The sequence below is a fragment of the Rhinatrema bivittatum genome, chromosome 2, assembly GCF_901001135.1.
Source record: "Rhinatrema bivittatum chromosome 2, aRhiBiv1.1, whole genome shotgun sequence".
NCBI classification, from domain to species: Eukaryota; Metazoa; Chordata; class Amphibia; order Gymnophiona; family Rhinatrematidae; genus Rhinatrema; species Rhinatrema bivittatum.
The window spans coordinates 190,698,361-190,722,822 of record NC_042616.1 but is presented as its reverse complement, the minus strand read 5'-3'; the positions used below and the strand labels follow the sequence as shown (position 1 = coordinate 190,722,822).

The window sequence follows — 24,462 nt, the reverse complement described above, 5'->3', positions numbered from 1 at the left end:
TGGTATAGAGCAACAAAGGAAAAACAGAAACATTACCATTCTTCATAAAACATTAAATAATAAAATCAGGAAATATAAAACATCAATCATAATAGTAAAATCATATTCATAAAAGAATACATATTTCAAACTAGTTAATAAATAACAGTATCCAAAATTTCCCAAACACCAATAAAATATTTCAAAACATCTAATGAATAAAAAATCCAATAATTAAAAAATGCTCTATTCCCCCCCCCCCCACCAAAATTTAATATTTCAAAAGTGCAGAAATATCAAATTACACCCAATAATTTAAACAAATAAGGGTTTAAAAATCTCCTGCTCTCCATTACTGGTATCTTTTGATTTCCAGTCACCCTGAGATCATCGTGGATTGGGAGAGGTAGGGCTGTACAAAATTTATCTTCCTTCTCATCACACTCACAATAACATTAATTTTCTCACACATTCTCTCTCTCACATACACAGGTTCCTTCTTCCTCACAGATACATTATGTATGTGTGTGTGTGTGCTTGTGAGAGCCTATCTGTAACACATCGGCTCTCACAGGCACACAAACATTTACGCAAATATTCACAAATGCACACACAAGTACACAGAATCTCACAGACACATTCACAGGCACATAGGCTCTCACACAGATACACACACATATAGGCTATCATACAGACATACACAAATACACACACATAAGCTCTCACACACATATATGTGCTCACACAGACACACACACACACATATGTGCTCATACACATAGGCTGTCAGACACACACATACATAGGCTCTCTCACACACACCACACAAACACACTCAGATGCTCTCACACAGACACATACACACATGCTCTCACAGACACACACAGGCTCTTACTCACACACACATTCAAGCTCACACAAATACATACCTTGTCTCCTATTGTCATCGGGCCATGGTGGGAGGAGCTTGCCCATGGCCCAACAGCCTTCTTGTTTGGGGGGGGGGGGGAGTGGAAGTTGAGTTCAGGCGCGTGCATACGCACAAAAACATGGGCCTCTCCTTCAGTCACCAGCGACCTCTCTTCTTCAGCCGCCGGTGGGTTGAGCTTCACCAGCGGCTTCTCTCATTCTTCTGCTGTCGGCGGCCTTCTTCAGCTGCTGGAGGATTGAGCTCTGCTGGCGGCTCTCTCTACTTCTTCAGCCACCGGCAGCCTGCGGCCTCTGTCCTTCCATGGCGCTGAGGTTAAGCTCCACTGCTGGGTTAAGCCCCACCAGTGGCAAGGAAGGAGAGAGGCTGCAGGCCGCTGATGACTGAAGAAGGAGAGAGGCCACTGGTGGAGCTCAACCCACTAGTGGCCTCTCTCCTTTTTCAACCACCGATGGGTTGAACTCCGCCGGTGGCCCCACGGCATTTACAGCTGCCTTTGGCCAGCCGCCCCCCCCCCCCCCCCCCCAAGAGTCCTGCCCCATGCAAACGCATGGTATGCACACCCAGTCACACCGGGCCTGCAGTCAGTTTCTATTCTTCTCATATAAAAATATCCATTATACATAGCCACGCTACTTGTACCCAGTACTACCATATTTGATCTAACCCAAAGGACAGGAATAAACACCTCAAAGGTATAGCTGAATCCCTCAAACAAAAGGGCTATCATCTAAAATCTTCTCCAAGAATATGGTATTTTCTCTTACCAAAGTCTCTAGTGACCTCTCCATGGCCAAGGCTAAGGGTCTTTGTTCAGTCCTCATCCACCTTGACCTATCTGTTGTTTTTGATACTGTTGATCATGATCTACTCCTTAATGAACTGCACCCGATTGGCTATCAGGACTCTGCTCTATCTTGACTTTCTTCTTACCTATCCCATTGTACTTTTACTGTATCCTCTGGCGGGCCTTCCTCCCCAACTCTCTTTCTATTCTGCTATCGGTCAGAGTGCCTTAAGGCTCTATTCTAGGCCCTCTTCTCTATCATCTCTACACTTCTTCCCTTCTCTGTACCACTTATGCTAATGACACCCAAATATTAGGCTCCAGATTTTCAGGACAGGTTGATCCAGTCCTGGTTTTACTCCCCTGCATGCAGGTACTTATAGTCTTAGCTTTCTTAGGGAGTGCAATAGGAAAATCAGAATAAATCCCAGCATGCAATGGGATAAAACCAGGACTGGATCAACCTGTCCTGAAAATCTGGAGCCAGTTGGCAACCCTACCAGATATATCTATTTACACTAAAAATGTCAGCATTAATCAGTTCCAAATTTCAGTCTGCTTGTCTGACATTGCCACCTGGATGTCCCACTGTCACTTTAAATTTAATATGGCCAAGATGGAATTTCTTATTTTTCCTCAAATCCCTCTTCTTTCTTTTTCTGTCTCTATGGATGGTGCTCTCATTCTCCCAGTTCCCATGGCCCTTAAACTTGGGATCATCTTTGATGCTTTTCTCTCCTTCTCAGTGCACATCCAAAACACTACTTCTTCTATAACATCACTAAAATTGTCCCCTTCTTTTCTGAGCATGCTATCAAAATGCTTACCATCTCTCTTATCACCTCCCATTTAGATAACTGAAATTTGTTCTTCATGGGCCACCCGCTGAGCCATCTTTCTCGCTGCAAGCTTTTCAGAATTTGACTGCATAACTTATTTTCCTTCATCATTTCTATGACCATGTAACTCCTCTTCTCAAGTTGCTATGTTGGCCTCTTGTCTGCTTTTGCATACAATTCAAGCTTCTCTTACATGTCCATAAATCTATTCACTCTTCAGCTCCTCATTACCTTTCTTCTCTTCTATCATCCTACATGCAGAGAGACTTTGCCTTCTCTCTGCATCCTCTCTTCCACCTCTCTTCCATCTCTCTTTCCCTATCCCCCATCTTTATCTTTCTTCCTTCCCGTCCACCTTTCTGTCCTTCTTCCCCCCTCTGCTCATTATACTCTGCTCTCCCCCTCTCCACAAAAAAGATTGCCCACCCATACAGACATCGTCTTTCTCCTTCCCATCACGCCACTGCATGGACATCCACTCTATACCCCTCCCCCCAACATCTGGGCTTCCACACCTTGCACAGGTTTCTATTAACTTCCCTCTTGAAACTGTTCCATTTCTTCCTTCTCCTTCCCATTTCCCTTTACTCCCCCCTGCATGGGTTCTCACACCATGTCCCATCTTATCTCTTGCGCAGGGAAACTGCTGGGTTGGCCCCAATCCCAACCAGTAGGACAGCAGGGCAGCAGCAGAAAAAGTTGTGATCAAGCACAGAGCCTGTGACCCCTACACACATTCACAATCCCTGCAAGTGACTCAGTTTCCAGAATGAAACCCTCACATATGAGAGAGGCAGGGCTGCCAGGAGTCCATGAGCATATGCTGACTCATAGGCCCCATGATCACTGATCACCTGCTCCTGCTGCTGCCATGCTTTCTTAACAGCTCTGTCAAGGACCAACCTTAGCAGCCTCTCTGCTTTGGGATGTAGGTAGGAGGTGAGGTCTCTTCACCTGACCCGGCTTCCTCCTCCCACCAAGAGCCTATGCAGGAGAGCTATCTTTAGACCTGTGTGTGGGGCTCCTTCAACTGCAGGGTTTGATGCACTCACTCTGTTTGCACCTACCTGCAGGTACAGAGCAGAGCTGCTAGCTTCTATGCCTTTGCATGTATTCAGGCAAGGAACAGGAGACACAGCCAATTGGGGGGGGGGGGGGGGGAATGTTGATATCAGATAATTTCACTAGGGCATAGAAGCACCTGAACAGCTAAAACGAACAGACATGTAATGTGAATGAGCTGATGTAAGTAACTAGTTTATTATTAGTTTATTTTCAGATAGGAACTGTTGTGTAATTGTGTTAGAGTCAGGAGAGCCTGAAACTTTGTAGATAGATGGCTGGGACTGTCTAGAGGAAAGATCTCTGAATATAATTAGGGAAACCTGTACTGGAGGGGGGGAGGGTAACACCTTAGTGAAGAGACTAGAAGATCAATAAAACATGCACAAAAAATGTGCACTGATATAAAGTGCCCATGCACATGCAGCCCCATCTCCTGTGCGCCCAATGCAGTATTCAAATTGTATTGCCCAAAACATCACCAACCCCTGATATAGTGAAGAGGTACCACAGGACATAGCCATGTCCCTTGTGTTGTTTAACATGTCCTTCCTCCCATAGGGAAATTGCTTGCTATCTTTGGAGTGGAGTACAGAATTTACCCAGATGATTTTCAGCTTTTCCTTCCTATGAAACCCAATAAAATGAAAGCCCTGGTGACAGTTGTAAACTGTTTAAAAGCAATAAGCACTTTGATGGGGGAACAATCATTTGGTCCTACATCTCAGAAAGGCTGAAGATCTATGTATCAGTCGTTTCCCTGCATCTGATTCATCTATACAGCTGCGAGTGGATGAGATGCTGCTCCCCATTCACATGGAAGTTTTCAGTCTGGAAATTCTTTTTGATCTTAAACTGTGAAAGCTGACATTAGTTCATTAGCCTGGACTGCTTTTTTTTCAACTTGAAATTAGCTGGACAAATGAAGCCCCTTCTGTCATCTGTGGACTGAAGAAAGATTGTTCAGTCGCTGCTGCTGACAGAAGTAGATTCTTGTAATTCTATCTCTCTCGGGTTCCCAGGATCCTTAATTTGAGCCCTCTGACTTATTCAAAATGCAGCGGCTTGCATCAGCGTGGGATGTAACAACCGAGATCATATTATCCCCAGATTATGCAAACTCCACTGTCTGTCCATTTTGTGGAGATTCAAGTTCAAAGTCATTACTTGGGATTCTATAGCTATTCATGGTGTTGGCCTTGATTACCTCAGGGTAAGTTTTAAGGAAATAGAGTAAGTCCCTTCCTGATCACTGTGCTCTGTGAGGAAAAAGACTCTTTGTGTTCCAAATATGAGAGACATCCAGCTGTCTGAAACCCCTCCCTGCCAGATCCTTTTCCACTGTGGTATGCACTCCTCTAGACCTTTGTCTAGAAACTGACTACCTGTCTTAATATATAAAAAAAAAAAAGCAAAAGTGTATTTTTTTCTTTCATAAGTTCTTTCATTAGATAGCTTGATTTTAGACTAGATTATGTCATTTCTGTTTATGATTGAATTAAAATTGATTGTATACTTTACTGTTTTTAATGGATTGAGTCCTTTATATGTTGTGGTATTGTCTTGGTTTGTCTATGATATATTATAGTTTTGTTTGTATTATATTATTACTTACTGGGAGAAAGTATTTTAGAGCCAGCAGGCTAGAAGTGAGTGTAATAAATAAATAGTATGTCTTCAAAACATTTTGAAAAAGTATAGCATTTACATTTCCACTTCACTTGTAATTGTTCATTAGCAAAGAGCAAAATAGGACCTGATTTACTAAGGATTTTATCCCATTCTGTATCTTTGAAGGGAGAAGGGAGACTCAAAAAAACAAAATCCATGGTATTTTGGGTCATTAGTAAATTTTCCAGTTAGGCATATGCATTCACTTGAAATGAAGGGGTAAAACATAACAAATGTGCCCTTATTTGTTTCATTTGTGATTCCCTGAAACAAGCATGTGCAAGAAACAGTCTGTATTTCTTCTCTAGCTCTTCTCAGAGAAGGGCGTGCTAGGAAATGTTCTCTAAGAGCTTAACAAAAGCTTAATGTTTGGTTTTGGCTCTTCTTCTGTGTACTGCAGTGGTCTCACTCACTGTGTCAAAAAGAAAGACAATGCAATGCGGATGATTTTGATTTTTCTCTTCACTAGGGAAGGGTCAGGGTAGGAGATTACAGTTGCAGCAGTACTAGTAATGCATTTTGTCTCTGGACAGTGAGATGAACACAGCATACTCAGATACTGAAGAGCAGACTCTTGCTGGGCCATCAGTCTTTTTTGTCTGTTAGTGCATGATAGTTTTTTTTTATTTGTAGAGTCAGTCAGCATTACTGTGTACAGTACAAGACATATACACTGCATATGTGTGTGTGTGTGTGTGTGTGTGTGTGCATGACACATTTCTCCATACAATGAGTGGTACTGTGAGTGGGGGTAGAGTTACAATATCAATAAATTCATTAGTAATATCCAAACCCCCAGTAGGCAGTGTTCTTTAGCAAATTCTATTATGTCAGGAAAAAAGAGAGGAGGGGATCTTGGCAGGGTTGGCAACATTGGTAGTGTCAACAATAAAAAGGGTAGTCCAGCAACTGAATTGAACTTTTAAAGATCCAGAATGGGAGGAAAGCAAGGCAGCTCAACACAGATGGAACTGAAATATGGAATGTGCCACAGATACCTGTTCTTCCTCATCTTGTTTTGGAGCAAAGAGAAAAGATAGGAAAGTCATCCAAAATTGGCATTAGCAGGGCAAGGATAGCAAAAGTGTAATACTCAAAACTAGCAGTGTGATCCTTTTTAGTTCCTACTTCTGAGGCAGTGAAAGTAGCATTTGCACTGACTGATTCAGAGGAAGAATCTTGTCTGAGATTCTCTGACTCAGAAGATACTGAAGAGCTAAGAGAATTTTGGAAGTTTACTCAGTAGTGTCTTAGCCTCCAATTCACTAATAGGAAACATAAATGATACTGATGATGTTGAGATCAACTCTCATGAAGAGGAAGCAGTACAAGTAGAGAGCATGAGCAATTTCCATGGCTTTTTTCCTCAGGGTCCTCTCTCTAACACAATTCCAGTGCTAGCATCAGCCTTCAAGGCTGTGTACAAGGGATTGCAGAAAAAATCCATGATCTGGAGGTACTTTACAGTGAGGGAGAAGTTGTGTTTTGCTCAGTGAATTCACTATAAGAAAGATATTCTCAAAGAAAGCATGTGGAACAATTGACAATGCTATATTCTGCATTATCTGCAGAAACAGCACCCCCTATAATTGGTATCAGGGGAGGAAACAATTCTAACATGGGGTCCTCTTCTGCCACTGTAAGTAAAAGCTAGTGGAAAGGAGTTGAAATGGTGATTTCTTTTCTTCAAGCTAATCCTATGGCCCCTTCCAGTAGTCAGGTGGCAGGTCAACTATTCCCAGCCCTGCATCTAAAATGTCAATTCACCATAGAAGAAATGGGGTGGTGTTCCATCACACTGTCCTGGGACAAGAGTCAGGCAGCATATAAAATAGTAATGAGGAACATCAGGGAAATGATTGCCCTTGATGACCATTCCCTGCAGATACTGAAGAACATCTGCTACATGTGTTATCACACAATTACAAGTGCTTTCCAGAATTACATTTAATAAGAAGGTCATCCCCATCCTGTACAACCAGTGCCATGGTTGCATGCAGGCACAGCTGACTAAGGCAGAGGGGAGTAGCATACATTTCTCCAGCAATATCTTGACCAGCACAAATGCTAGGTACTCTTTCCTTTCCATATGAAAGATGCTGGAGTGTTGGCAGCGAGGCAGGAGTTTTCAGGCAGGTTTCTGTGTTACAGACTCAAGTGCAAATATGGTAAAGGCAATAGAAGAGGGGGGATTTCAGTGAGTATGTTGCTTTGCACAATTGCTGTACCTGTCAGTGATAGCATGGCATGTCTATAGTAGTGTGAAAGCAGGGCAGCTTCTCCTTGAGAAACAAGAAGAATTAGGGATGCATCATAAGCCTCTGATTCAAGATGTTGGCATTTGCTGGAATTCCACCTTTATTATGCTAAAGAGGTTAGTGGAGCAGCAGACATCCCTTCATGATCTATTTCTAGAAACAGAGATAGGTGTACATTGCCCCCTGGGGCATCATGATTGGGCAGTAATTAGGAGCTAGTACAAATCCTGAAGCCCTTCAAGGATGCCACAGAGGATCTGAGTTCCAGAAGCTTCATCCTGAGTGGGGTCATCCTTTTAGTAAATATTCTGGAGGAAAAGTTAGGTTTCCATGAGTAAGAGGGAATGGAAGCAGTCTTGTTCCAGTTTCCGAACTTCTTGCATCAGCAGGTCTAAGACAGACTGAAACCTCTCACTTAAAACAAAACATATGAAACCCCAGCCCAGTGTGTCTGTCCTGCACAGGTGAGGCCATAAAAGAATTTGGAAATTATTTGGGGTAGGAACCCTGGCTAGCTCATCCTCTTCTCTTAACTCCCAAGGTGTGGATCATTTCATCTGAGGGAAGAAAGTCTTTTCAAGTCCCTGTGCAGGGTGACTGACTTCCTCCTTTGAATTCCCTGGGTGAGGTGAATTTTGATACTCTGTGCTATGTGTGACCAAAGAAGATGCAGGGACCACTGGATTATCATCCAAATAATAACTTTACTGTAGACAGTGATGGATTGATGGCACAATAAATATGAATGACAGTCTTTCTGGTTCTTTAGTAAAAAATTTTGACCTCTATTTGTGCAAGAGTCTTTTCTTAAGGCCAGGAATGCAACCACCCTCCTGGCTTAGGCTAAGTGGTGAGCCCCCTTTGGTCAGGGCCCCCTTTAGTTGACAGGAAAACTCTTCCCAGATGGCAAAAACTGTCTCTGCCCAGAGCGTGATTTTTCCTCTTTCTCCCCAGGGATTTATGAAGACTTGGGTGACCAATTATAGATGAGTTCTTATTCACAGTTAGATGCCCTTTGTCTTGATGAGGATCCCTGATGGAAGGGATCCTGGATGGAACTGCAGATCTCACAAGCCCACAGATGGGTAGGAAGAGGGGCAGAAAAAATGCTTCTTCCCAGGTCTTCAAACCTAACTTCTTTGGTTCCCCAAAAGTAAATTAACACCAGAGATAACTTGCAACAGATCACTGCCACTTCAGAGGCAGGTCTTGCCTATCCCTGGCATCCATATCACAGGGTTACCCAGTCCCTGCATCCTGGAAAGGCACAGGTGTTCAGCAAGGCTTCATACCAGGCAAAAGTCCAAAAATCCAAATTAGTCCCTGGACAACCACTCTGCAGCTCAAGTGGAGAGAACAGCAGCGGAGCCCTAACCTCACTGGAAGATCTCAGATGGATTCTAAGGCCCCAGGTAGGCCAAAAAAGAAACTCAAAGAAATCTCCAATCATCCTCTCAAACTGCCACCTAAGACTGCCCCAGAGCTCTTTGCAGAGCTCTGCTATAAAACCTCCAGCAGGAGATATACATTACAGCACCTGCAATGTGAGGGACTGCCAGCATATCACATTCTTGAAGGAGATGCTGGTAGCTAGGATATCTGAACAGGAGCACAAGAGGTTGAGGCACAGTGGTAATGTAGCACAGGAAAGAGTAGGAATGTGAATCGGGCTTCGGACGAATGAAAATATCGTAAGATATTTTCAAAATCGTCAGAAATCGGGGGCTCCCCCAAAACGATAGGAAAACCCCACGAAATTGTTTGTGGGGGTTCTTTTATCATTTTGGGGGAGGGCAGGAAAAACGGCATACACAAATAACCCCTAAACCGATCCCGACCCTTTAAAACTAATCCCTTAGCTTCCCTCACTCTCCCGACCCCCCCAAAAACTTTTTACAGGTACCTGGTGGTCCAGTGGGGGTCCCGGGAGTGATCTCCCACTCCCGGGCCGTCGGCTGCCACTAATCAAAATGGTGCCGATGGCCCTTTGCCCTTACCATGTGACAGGGTATCCATGCCATTGGCCGGCCCCTGTCACATGGAGGGAGCACTGGATGGCTGGCGCCATCTTTAAAACTGGTTACTTGCCCAAGGTCACAAGGAGCATCAGTGGGACTTGAACTCTGGTGTACCATCTTAGGAGTCTTGCTGAGACATGCCTACCTGCCATACTCTAGATGTGCCACCTTTTGGGTCTTGCTACTACTGCACAATCTACCTGCCATGCTTTTTATGTACTAGCATGAGAGATTTGGTGCCTCTCTGTTCATTGCTGTTTATATCTCAGCCTAGTTTTCCTACTCTGTTTCTTTGTTTGTTGGTATACTGGTGTGTTTTCACCCAGAAATAAAGTTTGAAAAAAATAAAAAAGTAAAGGTTTCTTCTCCCACCCCACCTCTTTTCTGGTACGTCACTTTGTTGTACCCTTTTACAATCCCAGCCTAGCTCTTTCACCTTGTTTCTTTGTTGGTTTACTGGCATGTGTTATCCCATAAACCTTCAGTCAGAAGGAAGAAATGCAGGCACAAGAGAAAATATGCATAGGAGAGACCTTTTCCATGTTCTTAATGTGATAAAAGTTTCAGTAGAAAGAGAGAACTAATGCAACACCAGAAAATCAACAAAAGGAAGAGACTCTGTTCAGCCACAGAATGTGGGGAAAGCTTTCATAATAAAACAAACCTCAGAAAATAGAGGAAAGTCTCACTGATGATTGACCAGTTACATCTTCTGATTGTGACAAAACTTTCAATCAGGAACCAAATTAAAAAAAAAAAAAAAAAATCTACCTAGCAGCAAGATCAATTTCAAGTTGGGAATGTAAACATAAGAACATAAGAAATTGCCATGCTGGGTCAGACCAAGGATCCATCAAGCCCAGCATCCTGTTTCCAACAGAGGCCAAACCAGGCCACAAGAACCTGGCAATTACCCAAACACTAAGAAGATCCCATGCTACTGATGCAATTAATAGCAGTGGCTATTCCCTAAGTAAATTTGATTAATAGCCATTAATGGACTTCTCCTCCAAGAATTTATCCAAACCGTTTTTGAACCCAGCTACACTAAATGCACTAACCACATCCTCTGTCAACAAATTCCAGAGCTTTATTGTATGTTGAGTTAAAAAGAATTTTCTCCGATTAGTCTTAAATGTGCTACTTGCTAACTTCATGGAATGACCCCTAGTCCTCCTATTATTCGAAAGTGTAAATAACTGATTCACATCTCGTTCAAGACCTCTCAGGATCTTAAAGACCTCTATCATATCCCCCCTCAGCTGTCTCTTCTCTAAGCTGAACAGCCCTAACCTCTTCAGCCTTTCCTCATAGGGGAGCTGATCCATCCCTTTTATTATTTTGGTTGGCTTTCTTTGTACCTTCTCCATCTTTTTTGAGATGAGACAACCAGAATTGTACACAGTATTCCAGGTGCGGTCTCACCATTGAGCGATATAGAGGCATTATGACATTTTCTGTTTTATTAACCATTCCCTTCCTAATAATTCCTAGCATTTTGTTTGCTTTTCGACTGCTGCAGCACATTGAGTTGATGATTTTAAAGTATTATCCACTATGATGCCTAGATCTTTTTCCTGGGTGGTAGCTCCTAATATGAAACCTAACATCGTGTAACTACAGCAAGGGTTATTTTTCCCTATATGCAACATCTTGCACTTGTCCACATTAAATTTCATCTGCCATTTGGCTGCCTAATCTTCCAGTCTTGCAAGATCTTCCAGTAATGTATCACAATCCACTTGTGATTTAACTACTCTGAATAATTTTGTATCATCTGCACTCATCATATTCCTTTCCAGAACATTTATATATATATATATATATATATTGAAAAGCACTGGTCCAAGTACAGATCCCTGAGGCACTCCACTGTTTACCCTTTTCCACTGAGAAAATTGACCATTTAATCCTACGCTCTGTTTCCTGTCTTTCAACCAGTTTGTAATCCACGAAAGGACATCGCCTCCTATCCCATGACTTTTTAGTTTTCTTAGAAGCCTCTCATGAGGGACTTTGTCAAACGCCTTCTGAAAATCCAAATACACTACATCTACTGGTTCACCTTTATCCACATGTTTATTAACCCCTTCAAAAAAATGAATCAGATTTGTTAGGCAAGACTTCCCTTGGGTAAATCCATGTTGTCTGTGTTCCATGAAATCATGTCTTTTTATATGCTCTACGATTTTGATCTTGAGAATAGTTTCCACTATTTTTCCCGGCATGGAAGTCAGGCTCACTGGTCTATAGTTACCCGGATCGCCCCTGGAGCCTTTTTTAAATAGTGGGATTACATTGGCCACCCTCTAGTTTTCAGGTACAATGGAGGATTTTAATGATAGGTTACAAATTTTAACTAATAGATCAGAAATTTCTTTTTTTAGTTCCTTCATTACCCTAGGATGCATACCATCCGGTCCAGGTGATTTGCTACTCTTTAGTTTGTCAATCTGGCCTACTACATCTTCCAGGTTCACAGTGATTTCGTTCAGTTCGTCTGATTTCTCACCCCTGAAAACCATCTCCAGAACTGGTATCTCCCCAAAATCCTCATTAGTAAACACGGAAGCAAAGAATTCATTTAGTCTTTCTACAATGGCCTTATCTTCCCTAATAGCCCCTTTAACCCCTCTGTCATCTGATGGTCCAACCGACTCCCTCACAGGTTTCTTGTTTCGGCTATATTTAAAAAAGTTTTTATTATGAGTTTTTGCCTCTGTGGCCAACTTCAATTCAGATTCTCTCTTTGCCTGTCCTATCAATGTTTTACACTTAACTTGACAATGCTTATGCTTTATCCTATTTTCTTCCGATGGATCCTTCTTCCAATGTTTGAAGGATGTTTATTTGGCTAAAATAGCCTCTTTCACCTCACCTTTAAACATGATGGTAATCGTTTTGCCTTCCTTCCACCTTTCTTAATGTGTGGAATACATATGTACTGCACCTCTAGGATTTTATTTTTAAACAATGTCCATGCCTGTTGAATACTTTTAACCTTTGCAGCTGCACTTTTCAGTTTTTTTTCTAACTATTTCCTCTTTTTATCAAAGTTTCCCTTTTGAAAGTTTAGTGTTAGAGCTGCAGATTTACTTATTGTCCCCCTTCCAGTTATTAGTTTAAATTTGATCATGTTATGATCACTGTTGCCAAGTGACCCCACCACCATTACCTGTCCTACAAAATCCTGTGTTCCACTAAGAATTAAATCTAAAATAGCTCCCTCTCTTGTTGGTTCCTGAACCAATTGCTCCATGAAGCAGTCGTTTATTACATCCAGGAACTTTATGTCTCTAGCAAGTGCTGATGTTACATTTACCCAGTCAATAGTGGGGTAATTGAAATCTCCCATTATTATTGCACTGCCAAATTGGTTAGCTTCCCTGATTTCTCTTAGCATTTCATCATCTGTCTGACCATTTTGTCCAGGTGGATGGTAGTATACTCCTATCACTATACTCTGTCCATAATTTCTGGACTCAGGGCCAGGGCAACAAGAACACTTCAACTCAGCAAGAGGTTTAAAATTTAGTTTATTTTGGCTTTTTAAAGAAGAGTCAAAGACAAGTGTTCCTGGGAGATGCTATATGCCCTCTATCTGTAATAACTAGCATCTCAATGAATATATGACATGCCCTGACTTATATAATCAAAATACAGCACTACCGAAGTTTCCAGAATCATGTAACTGCCCACAACCTCATTTACAAAAACACATGATGCTGTTGTCATGACAATCTATCATGTATAGAAAATGCTTGTGAGGACATCCTCCATTCATTTGTAAAAATCATACTATTTACTTGTCTTCCCTGAAACCACCCTTCCACCATAAAAGTTCCTTTATCACCATAGCTTTGATGCACTGTATTCCTTCTAGTATCCTGTTGTTCTTCTTTGTTGTGTAAACAAATAGCAAGTCTGTGGCTTCAATAGGAGTTAGGCCTGAATTCCGTTTCTTGGCACCAGGATTTAATTAAAACTGTAACCTCAAAGGATCTTCTTTTCACCTGGTTTCTGTCCGTTGAGATATACATTTGTAAGACAAAAGCTTACATCCTGGTTTCATGCGAACCTAGCTTCATTGTATTATGAAGTAAATGTTGCCATTGAATAGGCCTCTTCCTGTTGGTGCCAGTAGGTCTATCTCAGGGACATTCTGCAAGTCATGCTCAGAAAGGCACTCAGAGTTCATTCACCTCTGACAGGCCACAGTACAGCAGAGGCGTCTGGGTATTTTTCCTTCCTAATATTGTGTATCTGATCAATCATATTCTTCAACTCTTACCCAACACACATGGGATTTCTACCCATATAGATTCTACTGAGCATTTAGTCTATCCTGTTGGACTCTACACCCTCCCGGACATAAAGTGCCACACCCCCACCAAATTGATCCTCCCTATCATTGCGATATAATTTGTACCCTGATATAGCCCTGTCCCATTGGTTATCCTCCTTCCACCAGTTCTCTGAGATGCCAATTATGTCTATCTCATCATTCACTGCTATACACTCCAACTCTCCCATCTTATTTCTTAGAGTTCTGGCATTGGCATATACACATTTCAAAGTGTGTTTTTTGTTTGTATTAACAACCTGCTTTTCAGTTTTTATGTCTCAAAAGTGATACTGATGACAGATTATTCTCATATACTAAATCTGGCAAGTGACAAGTGCTTCAACAGACATCTGCCATTCCACTCTGCCTTGCTGTTATACTCCTCATTCTACACCTTGTGGGTCTTTCTGCTATTCAGCATTGCTGCCATACTCAGACTTTAAATCGTGAGGTTCTTTCTGCGACTCTGCCTTACTGCCATATCTCAGACTCTACACCTTGAGGTGTTCTTGCCACCATGGGAGGCTGCTTTGCACATCTCATGGTGCCTTGGTGTGTTTATGCTACTCTTTGTCCTGCATTGTCCCTTTTTCAGTGCCTTAGGGGATTTCCTGCCACATGTTCTGCTTTGTTCCCCCTCATGGTGAGTTAGATTGTTGATGTCACTTTGCTACTTGTGATGCCTTTGAGAGTTTATGCCACTGTCGTTGGTGCCCTCTTTTAAAGTGGTGGAGTATTATTCCTACTTTTGCTGCTTCTTTTCTTCTCTGACAGGGCCTTAGATAAAACCTTTGCCCCTTTATAGTGCCTTAGGATATTCATACCACTTTTAGTGCCATTTTGACATAGTTTTGATGTGTTGCCAGGTATTCACACTCCTGATGATGACTATCCACCAGTTTTATTAGACCTGATGAGAAAACTCCAATTTTAGAGCCTAAAATAAGCTACGGTACTTCCCCCCCCCGTAGACTTTAATGGTAACCAAAATGAATACATTGTTTTTTTTTGCTTGTTTTAAACTAATGGATCAATTGGAAGGGCCCTGCAAAATGAATGAATAAACTGAAATGAAAATGTTTCCTCTACACAGCCCTAGCTGGAATCATGAATATCGTTAACTCAGATCTGCATATCTTTATAGAATATTAAAGTAACTGAACTAACTACTGTGCATTGTGCACAATTCTTACTTGCCTATTCCTTGTTTCTGTTGATTCATCTTTTAGTTTTATTCCTAGGTATCCTTTTTTTGATTGTCAGAATAAATTGCATTTACTGTACATATTTACATAGTTTGTGGTACAAAAGGGGCTCACTTTCTTTATCCACACTTCAGCTGTTAGTGATATATTTATGCCTAGCATGAATCATTGTGAAGCCCGCTTAGGATTTTGCATGTGAAGTTATCTTCTTTGGGACAAGTATGCAGGTGTTACAGGTGTAATACAGAACATCTCTGGTTCACTTCTGTTTTGTATATGATATTGTGTTACATTTGATGTCCACAGTCATTTTGCTGGACAGCCAGAATCCCCTTTCAAACCACACCAAATGTATTAAAGAAATAAGTACTCTTAGCCTTTTGCTTCTTCAGAAGATTTGAGATTTATTCATAGTGAGGCCAGTATTTAAAGGGATTTAGCCAGCTAAGTCAAAATCCTTCCCTACTTAGAAGTTAAAATTAACTACCTTAGTAGTTTCACTAGGTGGCAGGGTGAGCTTGGAGGATAAAGTTAGGTGGCTAGTGCTGATTCTCAGTGCTAGCTGTCCAGCTTGGCCTGCCAAATCTAGCTGCTGCAAAAACATGCTTAAAACTGGACCTGTCACCCTCCCTCCAACACCCAAGCACCCCTTCTTGATTCCTTCCCATCACTAAAATAAAATTAAGGGAGCTGGCACCCAAAACCCCACTACCTTCCTGATCCTCTCCTGGCAAGAAAATGAAATAAAAAGAGCTGGTGCCCAAACCCTGACCCACTCCTGATTCCCTTCCTGGCACCCAAACCCCCCTACTCCTTCCTGATCTCCGGGCACCAAAATAAAATAAGACCGTGGCACCCTATGCCCATCCCTCCACCCTATCTGATCTCCTCTATGCCTTAAAAAATTGACAGTGACCCAAAGCTCCCCCTCCCCATCCCTCACCCTGCTTTAAAACAAAAGTGACTCTATTTCCCAACCCTCACCTGGATCTGCTACTTCAAAACCCACAAAATCCTTTCTGTAATCCAATGGGAGGAGGCCTGGGTCTCCCCCACAAAATACACACCTTCCCTGTCAGCAGCTGTGTAGAAATTAAGAGTCAGGAGAGCTCTCTCGCCCCAGTGACTCCATCATGAAAAATGGGCGCAAAGGACCTTGTGATGTCAGCAAATCCTCCAATTCTTCTTCAGGCCCCTAAGGATTGTTAATCAGAGGATTGTTAGTCTCTTTTTATGGTGTATCTGTTGAGATTGGTCTGAAGAGTTCCCTTCTCCAACCTCATCTCTCTGTCTGCAATCAGCAGGAAATCATTCACTAAAGGATTGAACTAAATTGCAAAAAAATATGAGGGTGGCTTGTGCTATCACCAATGATTTAGAGGTCTTGGTAGATCACAGGGCATCTTTAGTTGGTCTCTTGTAGCAATGGTGCTGAATTCAGTCCTTGAGGATGATCTGGCTATTCTGATTTTCAGAATATGTACAATCAATATGCATGAGATACAGTTGCATGTACTGCTTTCATTGAATGCATATTCATTGTAGAGATTGTGAAAACCAGACTGGTTAGGTGGCTCTTGAGGACCTGATTTAAAACATTATTCCTTAAGTACCTCAATGTTCGTAAGGAGCTAGTGACAGTACCAATAAATCTTCAGAAGAAAACCAGGAAAAGAATATAGGAGCACACATACATGGTATATATTGTCAATAGGAAGGCAGATATGAATTACTGAGTCCAGGCAGCTCCAGTATTCAACCTTTTTCAGCTCCATCATCAGGCCATAGTGGTCATAGCTGCTCTAAAAAGATTTAAGAAGCCTTGCACACATGCATCTCTTTCACCAGGACATAAACCAAAAACTTTGGATCTTATTGAAAAGAGCCTTTTCAAGACAATCTTGCAGGTATTTGATGCTTAGAAGAAACGCTATTAGAGAGATGGTGAGAGAGACTATTGACCTCCAGACCTTCTATTCTTTTACCTCTGACTCAGCTTCCACTCCTGAGAAGTTCTAGAATGGATTCCAGAGGAAGTAGCTTTTCTCTCAGAAAGATGCTCCCATGGATCTTCTCACTCCAAGACACGGGTCTCAAAGCTGAAGAGCTCTAAATCCTACACAGCCATCTAGTCAAAGCCAGGGTTAGGTTTTTGACTAGGTCCAGAGAAGATAGCCAGTTTTTGGGTCCAAGCACCAGAATATCATCCTGTACGAGAAGACTGAGGTTACCCAAAAACTTTTGATTTCCTGTAAATGTAGACATCTGTAACTTTTAGAGTTCCTTCCACATTGTCCTCCCTGTCAGTTCTCCACTGCTCTTCCAAATTGTAATCCCAGTTCATACCCTCTCTACAGCAGGATTTAGTGAATTTGGAAATCTCCTTGAAATCCCATTCAAACCTGCCTCACCACAGGAGAGAGAGTGGAGATTTTACTCCAGGTACTTCCTGGTTCCCTAGAAAATTGAGAGATTCAAAACAGTCTTAGGCACTTGAAGATACTCATGAGGAAGGAAAACATTAAGATGATTTCTCCAGTCACCATATTGATACTTTTGAATCAAGGGAACTGGTTATGTTCCCCAGACCTCAAGGAGTCCTATTCCCATATCTCAGTAACAGGAAGTGTCCCAGATATGTGGCATGGTTGCAACTCTTATGGTCCTATGTCCTGCCTTTTGGCTTAACATGAGCACTGTATGTATTCATCAAATAGATGGTCATCTTCATGGCATTCCTGCAAAGGATGGGAATATATGTGTTTCCAAACCTGGATGATTGATCAAGGGCACATTTCAGACAAAAATAGGAAAATCAGTACAGTTATACGTAAGAGACAGTCCCTACTCTATGGAGCTTTCAATCTTGTCAAGACACAGACAAGTTGTTAGTAATTTAGTTTTTATAGACAAATGATTAAAATCAACATGGCTGTGATTGTGGAGAAGCAGGGTTTGATTAAAAAGCAGTCTCAGAATGATTGGGTTTTTAGGCTGGAATTGAACATGTCCGGAAAGGAAGCATGACATAATATCTCAGGAAGCCTGTTCTAGGCATATGATGCAGCAAGGGGAAATTGCTGAGTCAGGAGTTGGCGATAGAGGAAAAACACACAGATAAGAATGACTTGCCCAGTGAATGGAGTTTATGAATAGGGTATAGGGAGAGATAAGAGATGAGAGCTACAGAGCTAATGCACTTGAAGGTAAGAGAAGCTCAAAATGTTTTCAGAAGTGGATGAGGAGCCAATGTGATGAATAGAAAAGAGGAACTATATGTCCATAGCAACATTAGAGGAAGATAAATCTTGCAGCTGAGATTTGAATAAATTGTATGGGGTTCAATGAGAGACCTGTGAGGAGCAAGTTTTAATACTCTAACCAGGAGGTGATGAGAGAGTGGATAAGGGTTTTCACGGTATGTTCAGAAATGATGAAGTGCATTTTGGTAAAGCTACAGAGGAAAAAATGATATATCATTGTGTTATTATAAACATATTAATCTATATCACAAATTCTGAAGATTTCTATTTCAAGTCCTAAAGATCAACTGTTCTGTCACTAACTTGTGACCATGGCTGAAACTGGATCATGTGCATTCATTTCACTCCTTGTACATAAAATGTGTTAAGCAGTATTCCTGTAAAATATTTCATGAAAATATAAAACCAAAATAATTATTATTTAGGTGTTTTTCAATAATTTGATTGAATTAATCAATATATCTATATTTCTATTTAATTATGTATCTATCTTTAGACATATATAAACTAAAATTATATATACCTATATATAATCTATATCTATATCTATCTATATATAGATAGATAGATATAAACACACACACATATAGCTTTTTCTTATTGAGGGATGGTAGCCTACCTGCAGAGGTACAATAGTAATAATCAAAATTGTGATAGAATTTAAGCATAGTAGTAAGTTGGGAGATAACAGGCAGAAGAAATGAGGGAGGTCTTCATAATTTGCTCAGTCTAATCAAATTTCCAAGGACCAATAGGCAGAAAGTGATGGTACCACTGCATCAGGCTTCCAAGAATCAAGAGTAGCCATGGTTACAACCCTAACATCAGTAAGCATGAGATGGCCAGATATTTGGACAAGAGGCTTAGTAGTTTTGTGAAGCTGTTTGGATTATTACAAAGTATGGTGCTAAAGCTTGGGAGGGATATTAGGTGCTGGATTAAGTAAGGAACTTGTAAGTACTAAAGAGGAAAGTGTCAAGGCCTGAAATAATCTATTAGCAGAGGTGGTGGAGGCTGGCACTATAATAGGATTTAAGCATGCTTGGGACAGACACAGAGTAGTAGGGATGTGAATCGTTTTAGGACGATTAAAATTATCGTCCGATAATTTTAATATCGTCTTAAACCGTTATGGAACACAATACAATAGAGATTCTAATGATTTATCGTTATAAATCGTTAGAATCGTGAGCCGGCACACTAAAACCCCCTAAAACCCACCCCCGACCCTTTAAATTAAATCCCCCACCCTCCCGAACCCCCCCCCCAAATGACTTAAATAACCTGCGGGTCCAGCGGCGGTCCGGAACGGCAGCGGTCCGGAACGGGCTCCTGCTACTGAATCTTGTTGTCTTCAGCCGGCGCCATTTTCCAAAATGGCGCCGAAAATGGCGGCGGCCATAGACGAACACGATTGGACGGCAGGAGGTCCTTCCGGACTCCCGCTGGACTTTTGGCAAGTCTTGTGGGGGTCAGGAGGCCCCTCCCAAGCTGGCCAAAAGTTCCTGGAGGTCCAGCGGGGGTCAGGGAGCGATTTCCCGCCGCGAATCGTTTTCGTACGGAAAATGGCGCCGGCAGGAGATCGACTGCAGGAGGTCGTTCAGCGAGGCGCCGGAACCCTCGCTGAACGACCTCCTGCAGTCGATCTCCTGCCGGCGCCATTTTCCGTACGGAAAATGGCGCCGGTCATACGCGTATGGCCGGCGCCATTTTCCGTACGAAAACGATTCGCGGCGGGAAATCGCTCCCTGACCCCCGCTGGACCTCCAGGAACTTTTGGCCAGCTTGGGGGGGGGGCCTCCTGACCCCCACAAGACTTGCCAAAAGTCCAGCCGTCCAATCATGTTCGTCTATGGCCGCCGCCATTTTTCGGCGCCATTTTGGAAAATGAAGACAACAAGATTCAGTAGCAGGAGCCCGTTCCGGATCGCTGCCGTTCCGGACCTCCACTGGACCCGCAGGTTATTTAAGTCATTTGGGGGGGGGTTCGGGAGGGTGGGGGATTTAATTTAAAGGGTCGGGGGTGGGTTTTAGGGGGTTTTAATGTGCCGGTTTTGCAATTTTATGTTTTTTCGATTTTTCACGATTTTTCACGATTTTTCACGATATTTTACCCCCCCAAACGGCAACAATACGATTCCCTCCCCCTCCCAGCCGAAATTGATCGTTAAGACGATCGAGGACACGATTCACATCTCTACAGAGTAGAGTAGTCAGAAAAGGAATTAAAGGATAGGTAAAAGCCATGAGAGAGAATTCTTGTTGGTTTAAGTATGAAAATTTATAAACTCAACTATCTAAATTGTTAATAATCAGAGGATGACACCAAGCAGACTGGATGGACCAATTGATGCTTATCTGTCATCATCTACTATGTTACTATGGTTTATTTCTCTCTAATATATCTCAGTAATTTAGTGATGGGTTATAAGATTTGAGGAAAAACCTAATGGGACAGATCTTAAAACCTGCACGTGGGCATAGATTTGTTCGCGCAACCCGACGCAAACAAATCTACACCCAATTTTATAACATGCGCGCGCAGCCACGCGCATGTTATAAAATACAGGGTCGGCGTGCGTAAGGGGGTGCACAATTGTGCAACTTGCATGCGCCAAGCTGCGCAGCCTTCCTCCGTTCCCTCTGAGGTCGCTCCGAAATCGGAGCAGCCTCGGTGGGAACTTTCCTTCTGCCTCCCCCCATCTGTTAATACAGATGCAAATTATCATACTCCATCATGCAAGAGAATACTACTCTCATAGAATCACTCATCAGACGATGATTGGTCTCTGTTTTTCACTTACTAAATGTGCTCACTCCAGTATACATCTTTTTTTTAATAAAATAGGACTTTTGTTGTGTTTATTTTTAGGTGCAAGGAAAACGTGGTTGATCATAAACAGAAGCATGTCCTATGAGCTAAGAGAAATGGCAAAATGCATTGGAGATGATGCAAGAAGCACACTGTTCAAATACCTTAAAAGAAGCATGGATTACAAATATTCAACATGATTTTAGAGTTCAGTTTATAGCCTGCATCCTGAATTGGTACTGCCTGTCCTAAAAAAATAACCTCTGGCTCCTTGTAGGGCCAGAGGATGCAAGTACTGACAAAGCATCGATCTTCTGATGCCAAGAGAAATGCATTTTAAGTACTCTTTTAAATGACCCCCTTCTATTGTTAAAAGTAATATTTTCATTTACTTTAATAATAGATGTCATTTTTGGTGGGTTTCAAAGGTCTGAAAAATAGCACATTGGAATGGCTGAAGGAGAAATTTGGCTCTGATTGCTGAATATGTAGTGCCCTCTAAGCAGGAAGAATCAAAATATATTTCAAACTGCATTATTTGTGTTCATTAGGTTTTCTGACAGACATATTTTAGGTAATTTTCAAAGCAGTTATGCTTGTAAAAGTAGTATACTATCATAGCAATCTTCTGAAACCATTTACATACATAAAGTGTACTTACTCATGTAAAACATGTTGACAATTCAATGGCATATAGTGTAGCAATTTTGAAAAGCCTACTTACATGGGTAAAGTGCATTTACGCATGTAACACCCAGTTTTAAGCGTGCAAATGCTTTTGAAAGTCAGGCCCATTACATTCCTGAGTGCCTTTGAATGATTGCCTCGCATCTCCTTATAGTGTCATTTTTCATTATTCCAAAATGCACTTATATGAAGATAGCAGAATTCCCTTGTATCCAAGCATCTTGTGAAAAGCTTTTCCAAAGCTAGAAGGATTCTGAGACTATGGACAATAGCAATTTAACTGAGTACTGTATATCTTTGCGGTGCTTCAGCTGTAACACTGCAGCAAACCAAGGGCCAGACTTACTAGGACTTTTCTCTTGTTCTGTGTCTGTGGGGGGGAAACAGCATAGTAAATCAGGTCCCAAGATTGCAAAAAGCAATCCCCTTTAGAAAGAAAGAACATTCACGTCAAGAACAGATGTTTTCAGTGATTTGGTTTTAAGAATTGTCTGTTGAAATCATTATATTGTGTTCTCATTGTGCAAGGATTGTTTTGGGCTTTTTTGCCTTTTTACTATAGGGCCTTTCTTGACCACTTACCTTTTACATGGGTTTTTGATTTTTCAGAAATTTGTAGTAGATTAGGACGTCAATTCATGCTAATTGCACGCTAGCTGAGCATATTCATTAGAAACAGCTGAATTGGCCAGCCTAACTGATCAAAGTGGTGATTTCCTATGCATATACCCACCTCCCCCTTCCACGTATGTGCTAATGTGCAGCAATGCACATACTATGAAAGGCCACTGTGCACAGTTATGAAGATTCCTCAGGGAAATGAGTCTTTTTAATTATATAACACTGGAGGTAATCCAGGAGCATTTTGTGGGATTATACATTATAATGTATAATGAAGAACCCCAGAATAAATTTAGCAAGGGCACACCATTTTTCAAGAATTCTCCGCATGACATCTTGTTTCTTCAGTTTCTATGACCTCATAGATATTGAAACTATGAAGCATAAGAATTTAATGCAGCAGAATTGTGACAGGTCCTTAGGGATGGGCAGTCTTTTTTTTACAAAATAGACAATCACAATGAAATTGTCCATTTTGCCTCATTTCGAGGGACCCAAAAAAGAATCCCTGAAATGTTGTTGTAAATCCAAATTTCGTGTTGCTGCGCAGAAATGCTGTAACCGTGCAGTAACTGATGCCTTGCATTAAATAAAAGTACATGCTCAGCAGGTACATTTTCTAATTCGCCATACCCTGTTTCTTTTTTTAGGAAAGGGGCACTGGTATTTTGTGCATAATGGTAATGACGGTAACTTTAATAACAGTGTTCCAGTGCACATGTGCGCGCGTATGCCAGCTCGTGTCCAGAGTTGAGTCCATTTTATTACATATGCAAGTACTATAAAATACTCTGGCTGCGCCTGCATGTGCACACAAATTTATATGGCCACGCGCATATTTAAGATAAAGTCCCAGAACGGCCATGTCCAGCCCATGCCCCTGGCGCCATTGAACAGCCAGCACCAATTTAAAAAATGGTGTGGCCCGTCCATTGCCCCTCCCATGTGACAGAGGCTGCCCAATTGCATTGGTAGCCCCTGTCACAATTTAAGGGCAAAGGGCAGCTGGTGCCATTTTGAATGAGGGCAATCCCCAGCCCGGGAGCAGGAAAATGCTTCCAGTCCCCATTAGACCACCGAGTGTTTGTGGTGAGTACTGGGGAGGTCAGGAGGGAGGGGGGGTCATGGGGGGGGGGGGCTCTGGTTTTTTCTAAATGTTTTTTTTAAAAGAAAACAGTGCATCAAAATTAAAAACAACAATTTGGCGTGGACCCTAAATGGCTCACCCCTGGAACAAAAACAAAACAGGCACAACATTTTTCAAGGCTCCCACCCCTACAGGTCATAGAGGAACCGAAAATTATTCAGTAGTCTTCCATTCTAATAAAAGTCTTACTACAGATTATTATCTAGACAAAAGTTTAATAAAATTGTGAGGGTGGAAGAGGTTTACGGAAACTGTTAAAAATAGTTTATTCAGGGAGAATAACTACAAATATCTTGATAATGGCAAAACAAGAGAAATCTTCTTTGTTATTAATGTATATTTATGTACTTTTTGTCTCATTATTTTTTCTTTGTGTTATAGGACAGTTATGTGATCCAAATAATGAGGTTAGGATTTACAGTTATGAATCAGTTTTTTTTTAAAGTTTACAATAAAGAGATTTTTTTACAAGTACAATAGTTAATTTTGTGATTATTTTTTCTTTGAAAATGATATGGACAGTAATACTATATATGTGTTTTGGTTTGAAGACAGATTTACTGTTTCAGGCTTGTTAATGCAAATGTGATGACCACTTTTTTCTCTCTGCAGAAATGTATAGTATAATGTTTCAGTATGAACCTGAAAGTAGGAAATAATTTATACACACTATAAATCGATCCTCCCCTTATAATGGCTTGCTCATATACAGTTGCGAAATAGGTAGGCCATCATAAATCCAATACCAGAATTTGCACACCTTATATAAGGGATGTCTATGTATTATCATAGGTCTGATCAAATGTTGTTGAGATCATATGCTATCATTATTTTTTTTTC

At 41.5% G+C, this 24,462-nt stretch overlaps 1 protein-coding gene across 3 annotated transcripts in view; it reads left to right on the top strand.

Annotated features, from left to right (window-relative positions):
• Window positions 1–24,093, top strand: part of VWDE (von Willebrand factor D and EGF domains) — a 268,951-nt gene extending 244,858 nt beyond the window's left edge. For all 3 annotated transcript variants that reach the window (XM_029588981.1, XM_029588980.1, XM_029588984.1), the window contains one exon: window positions 21,228–24,093. In XM_029588981.1, the coding sequence (XP_029444841.1) occupies window positions 21,228–21,248 (21 nt within the window). In that variant the 3' untranslated portion in view covers window positions 21,249–24,093. The remainder of the gene's footprint in view (window positions 1–21,227) is intronic.
• The last annotated feature ends 369 nt before the right edge of the window (window positions 24,094–24,462 follow it).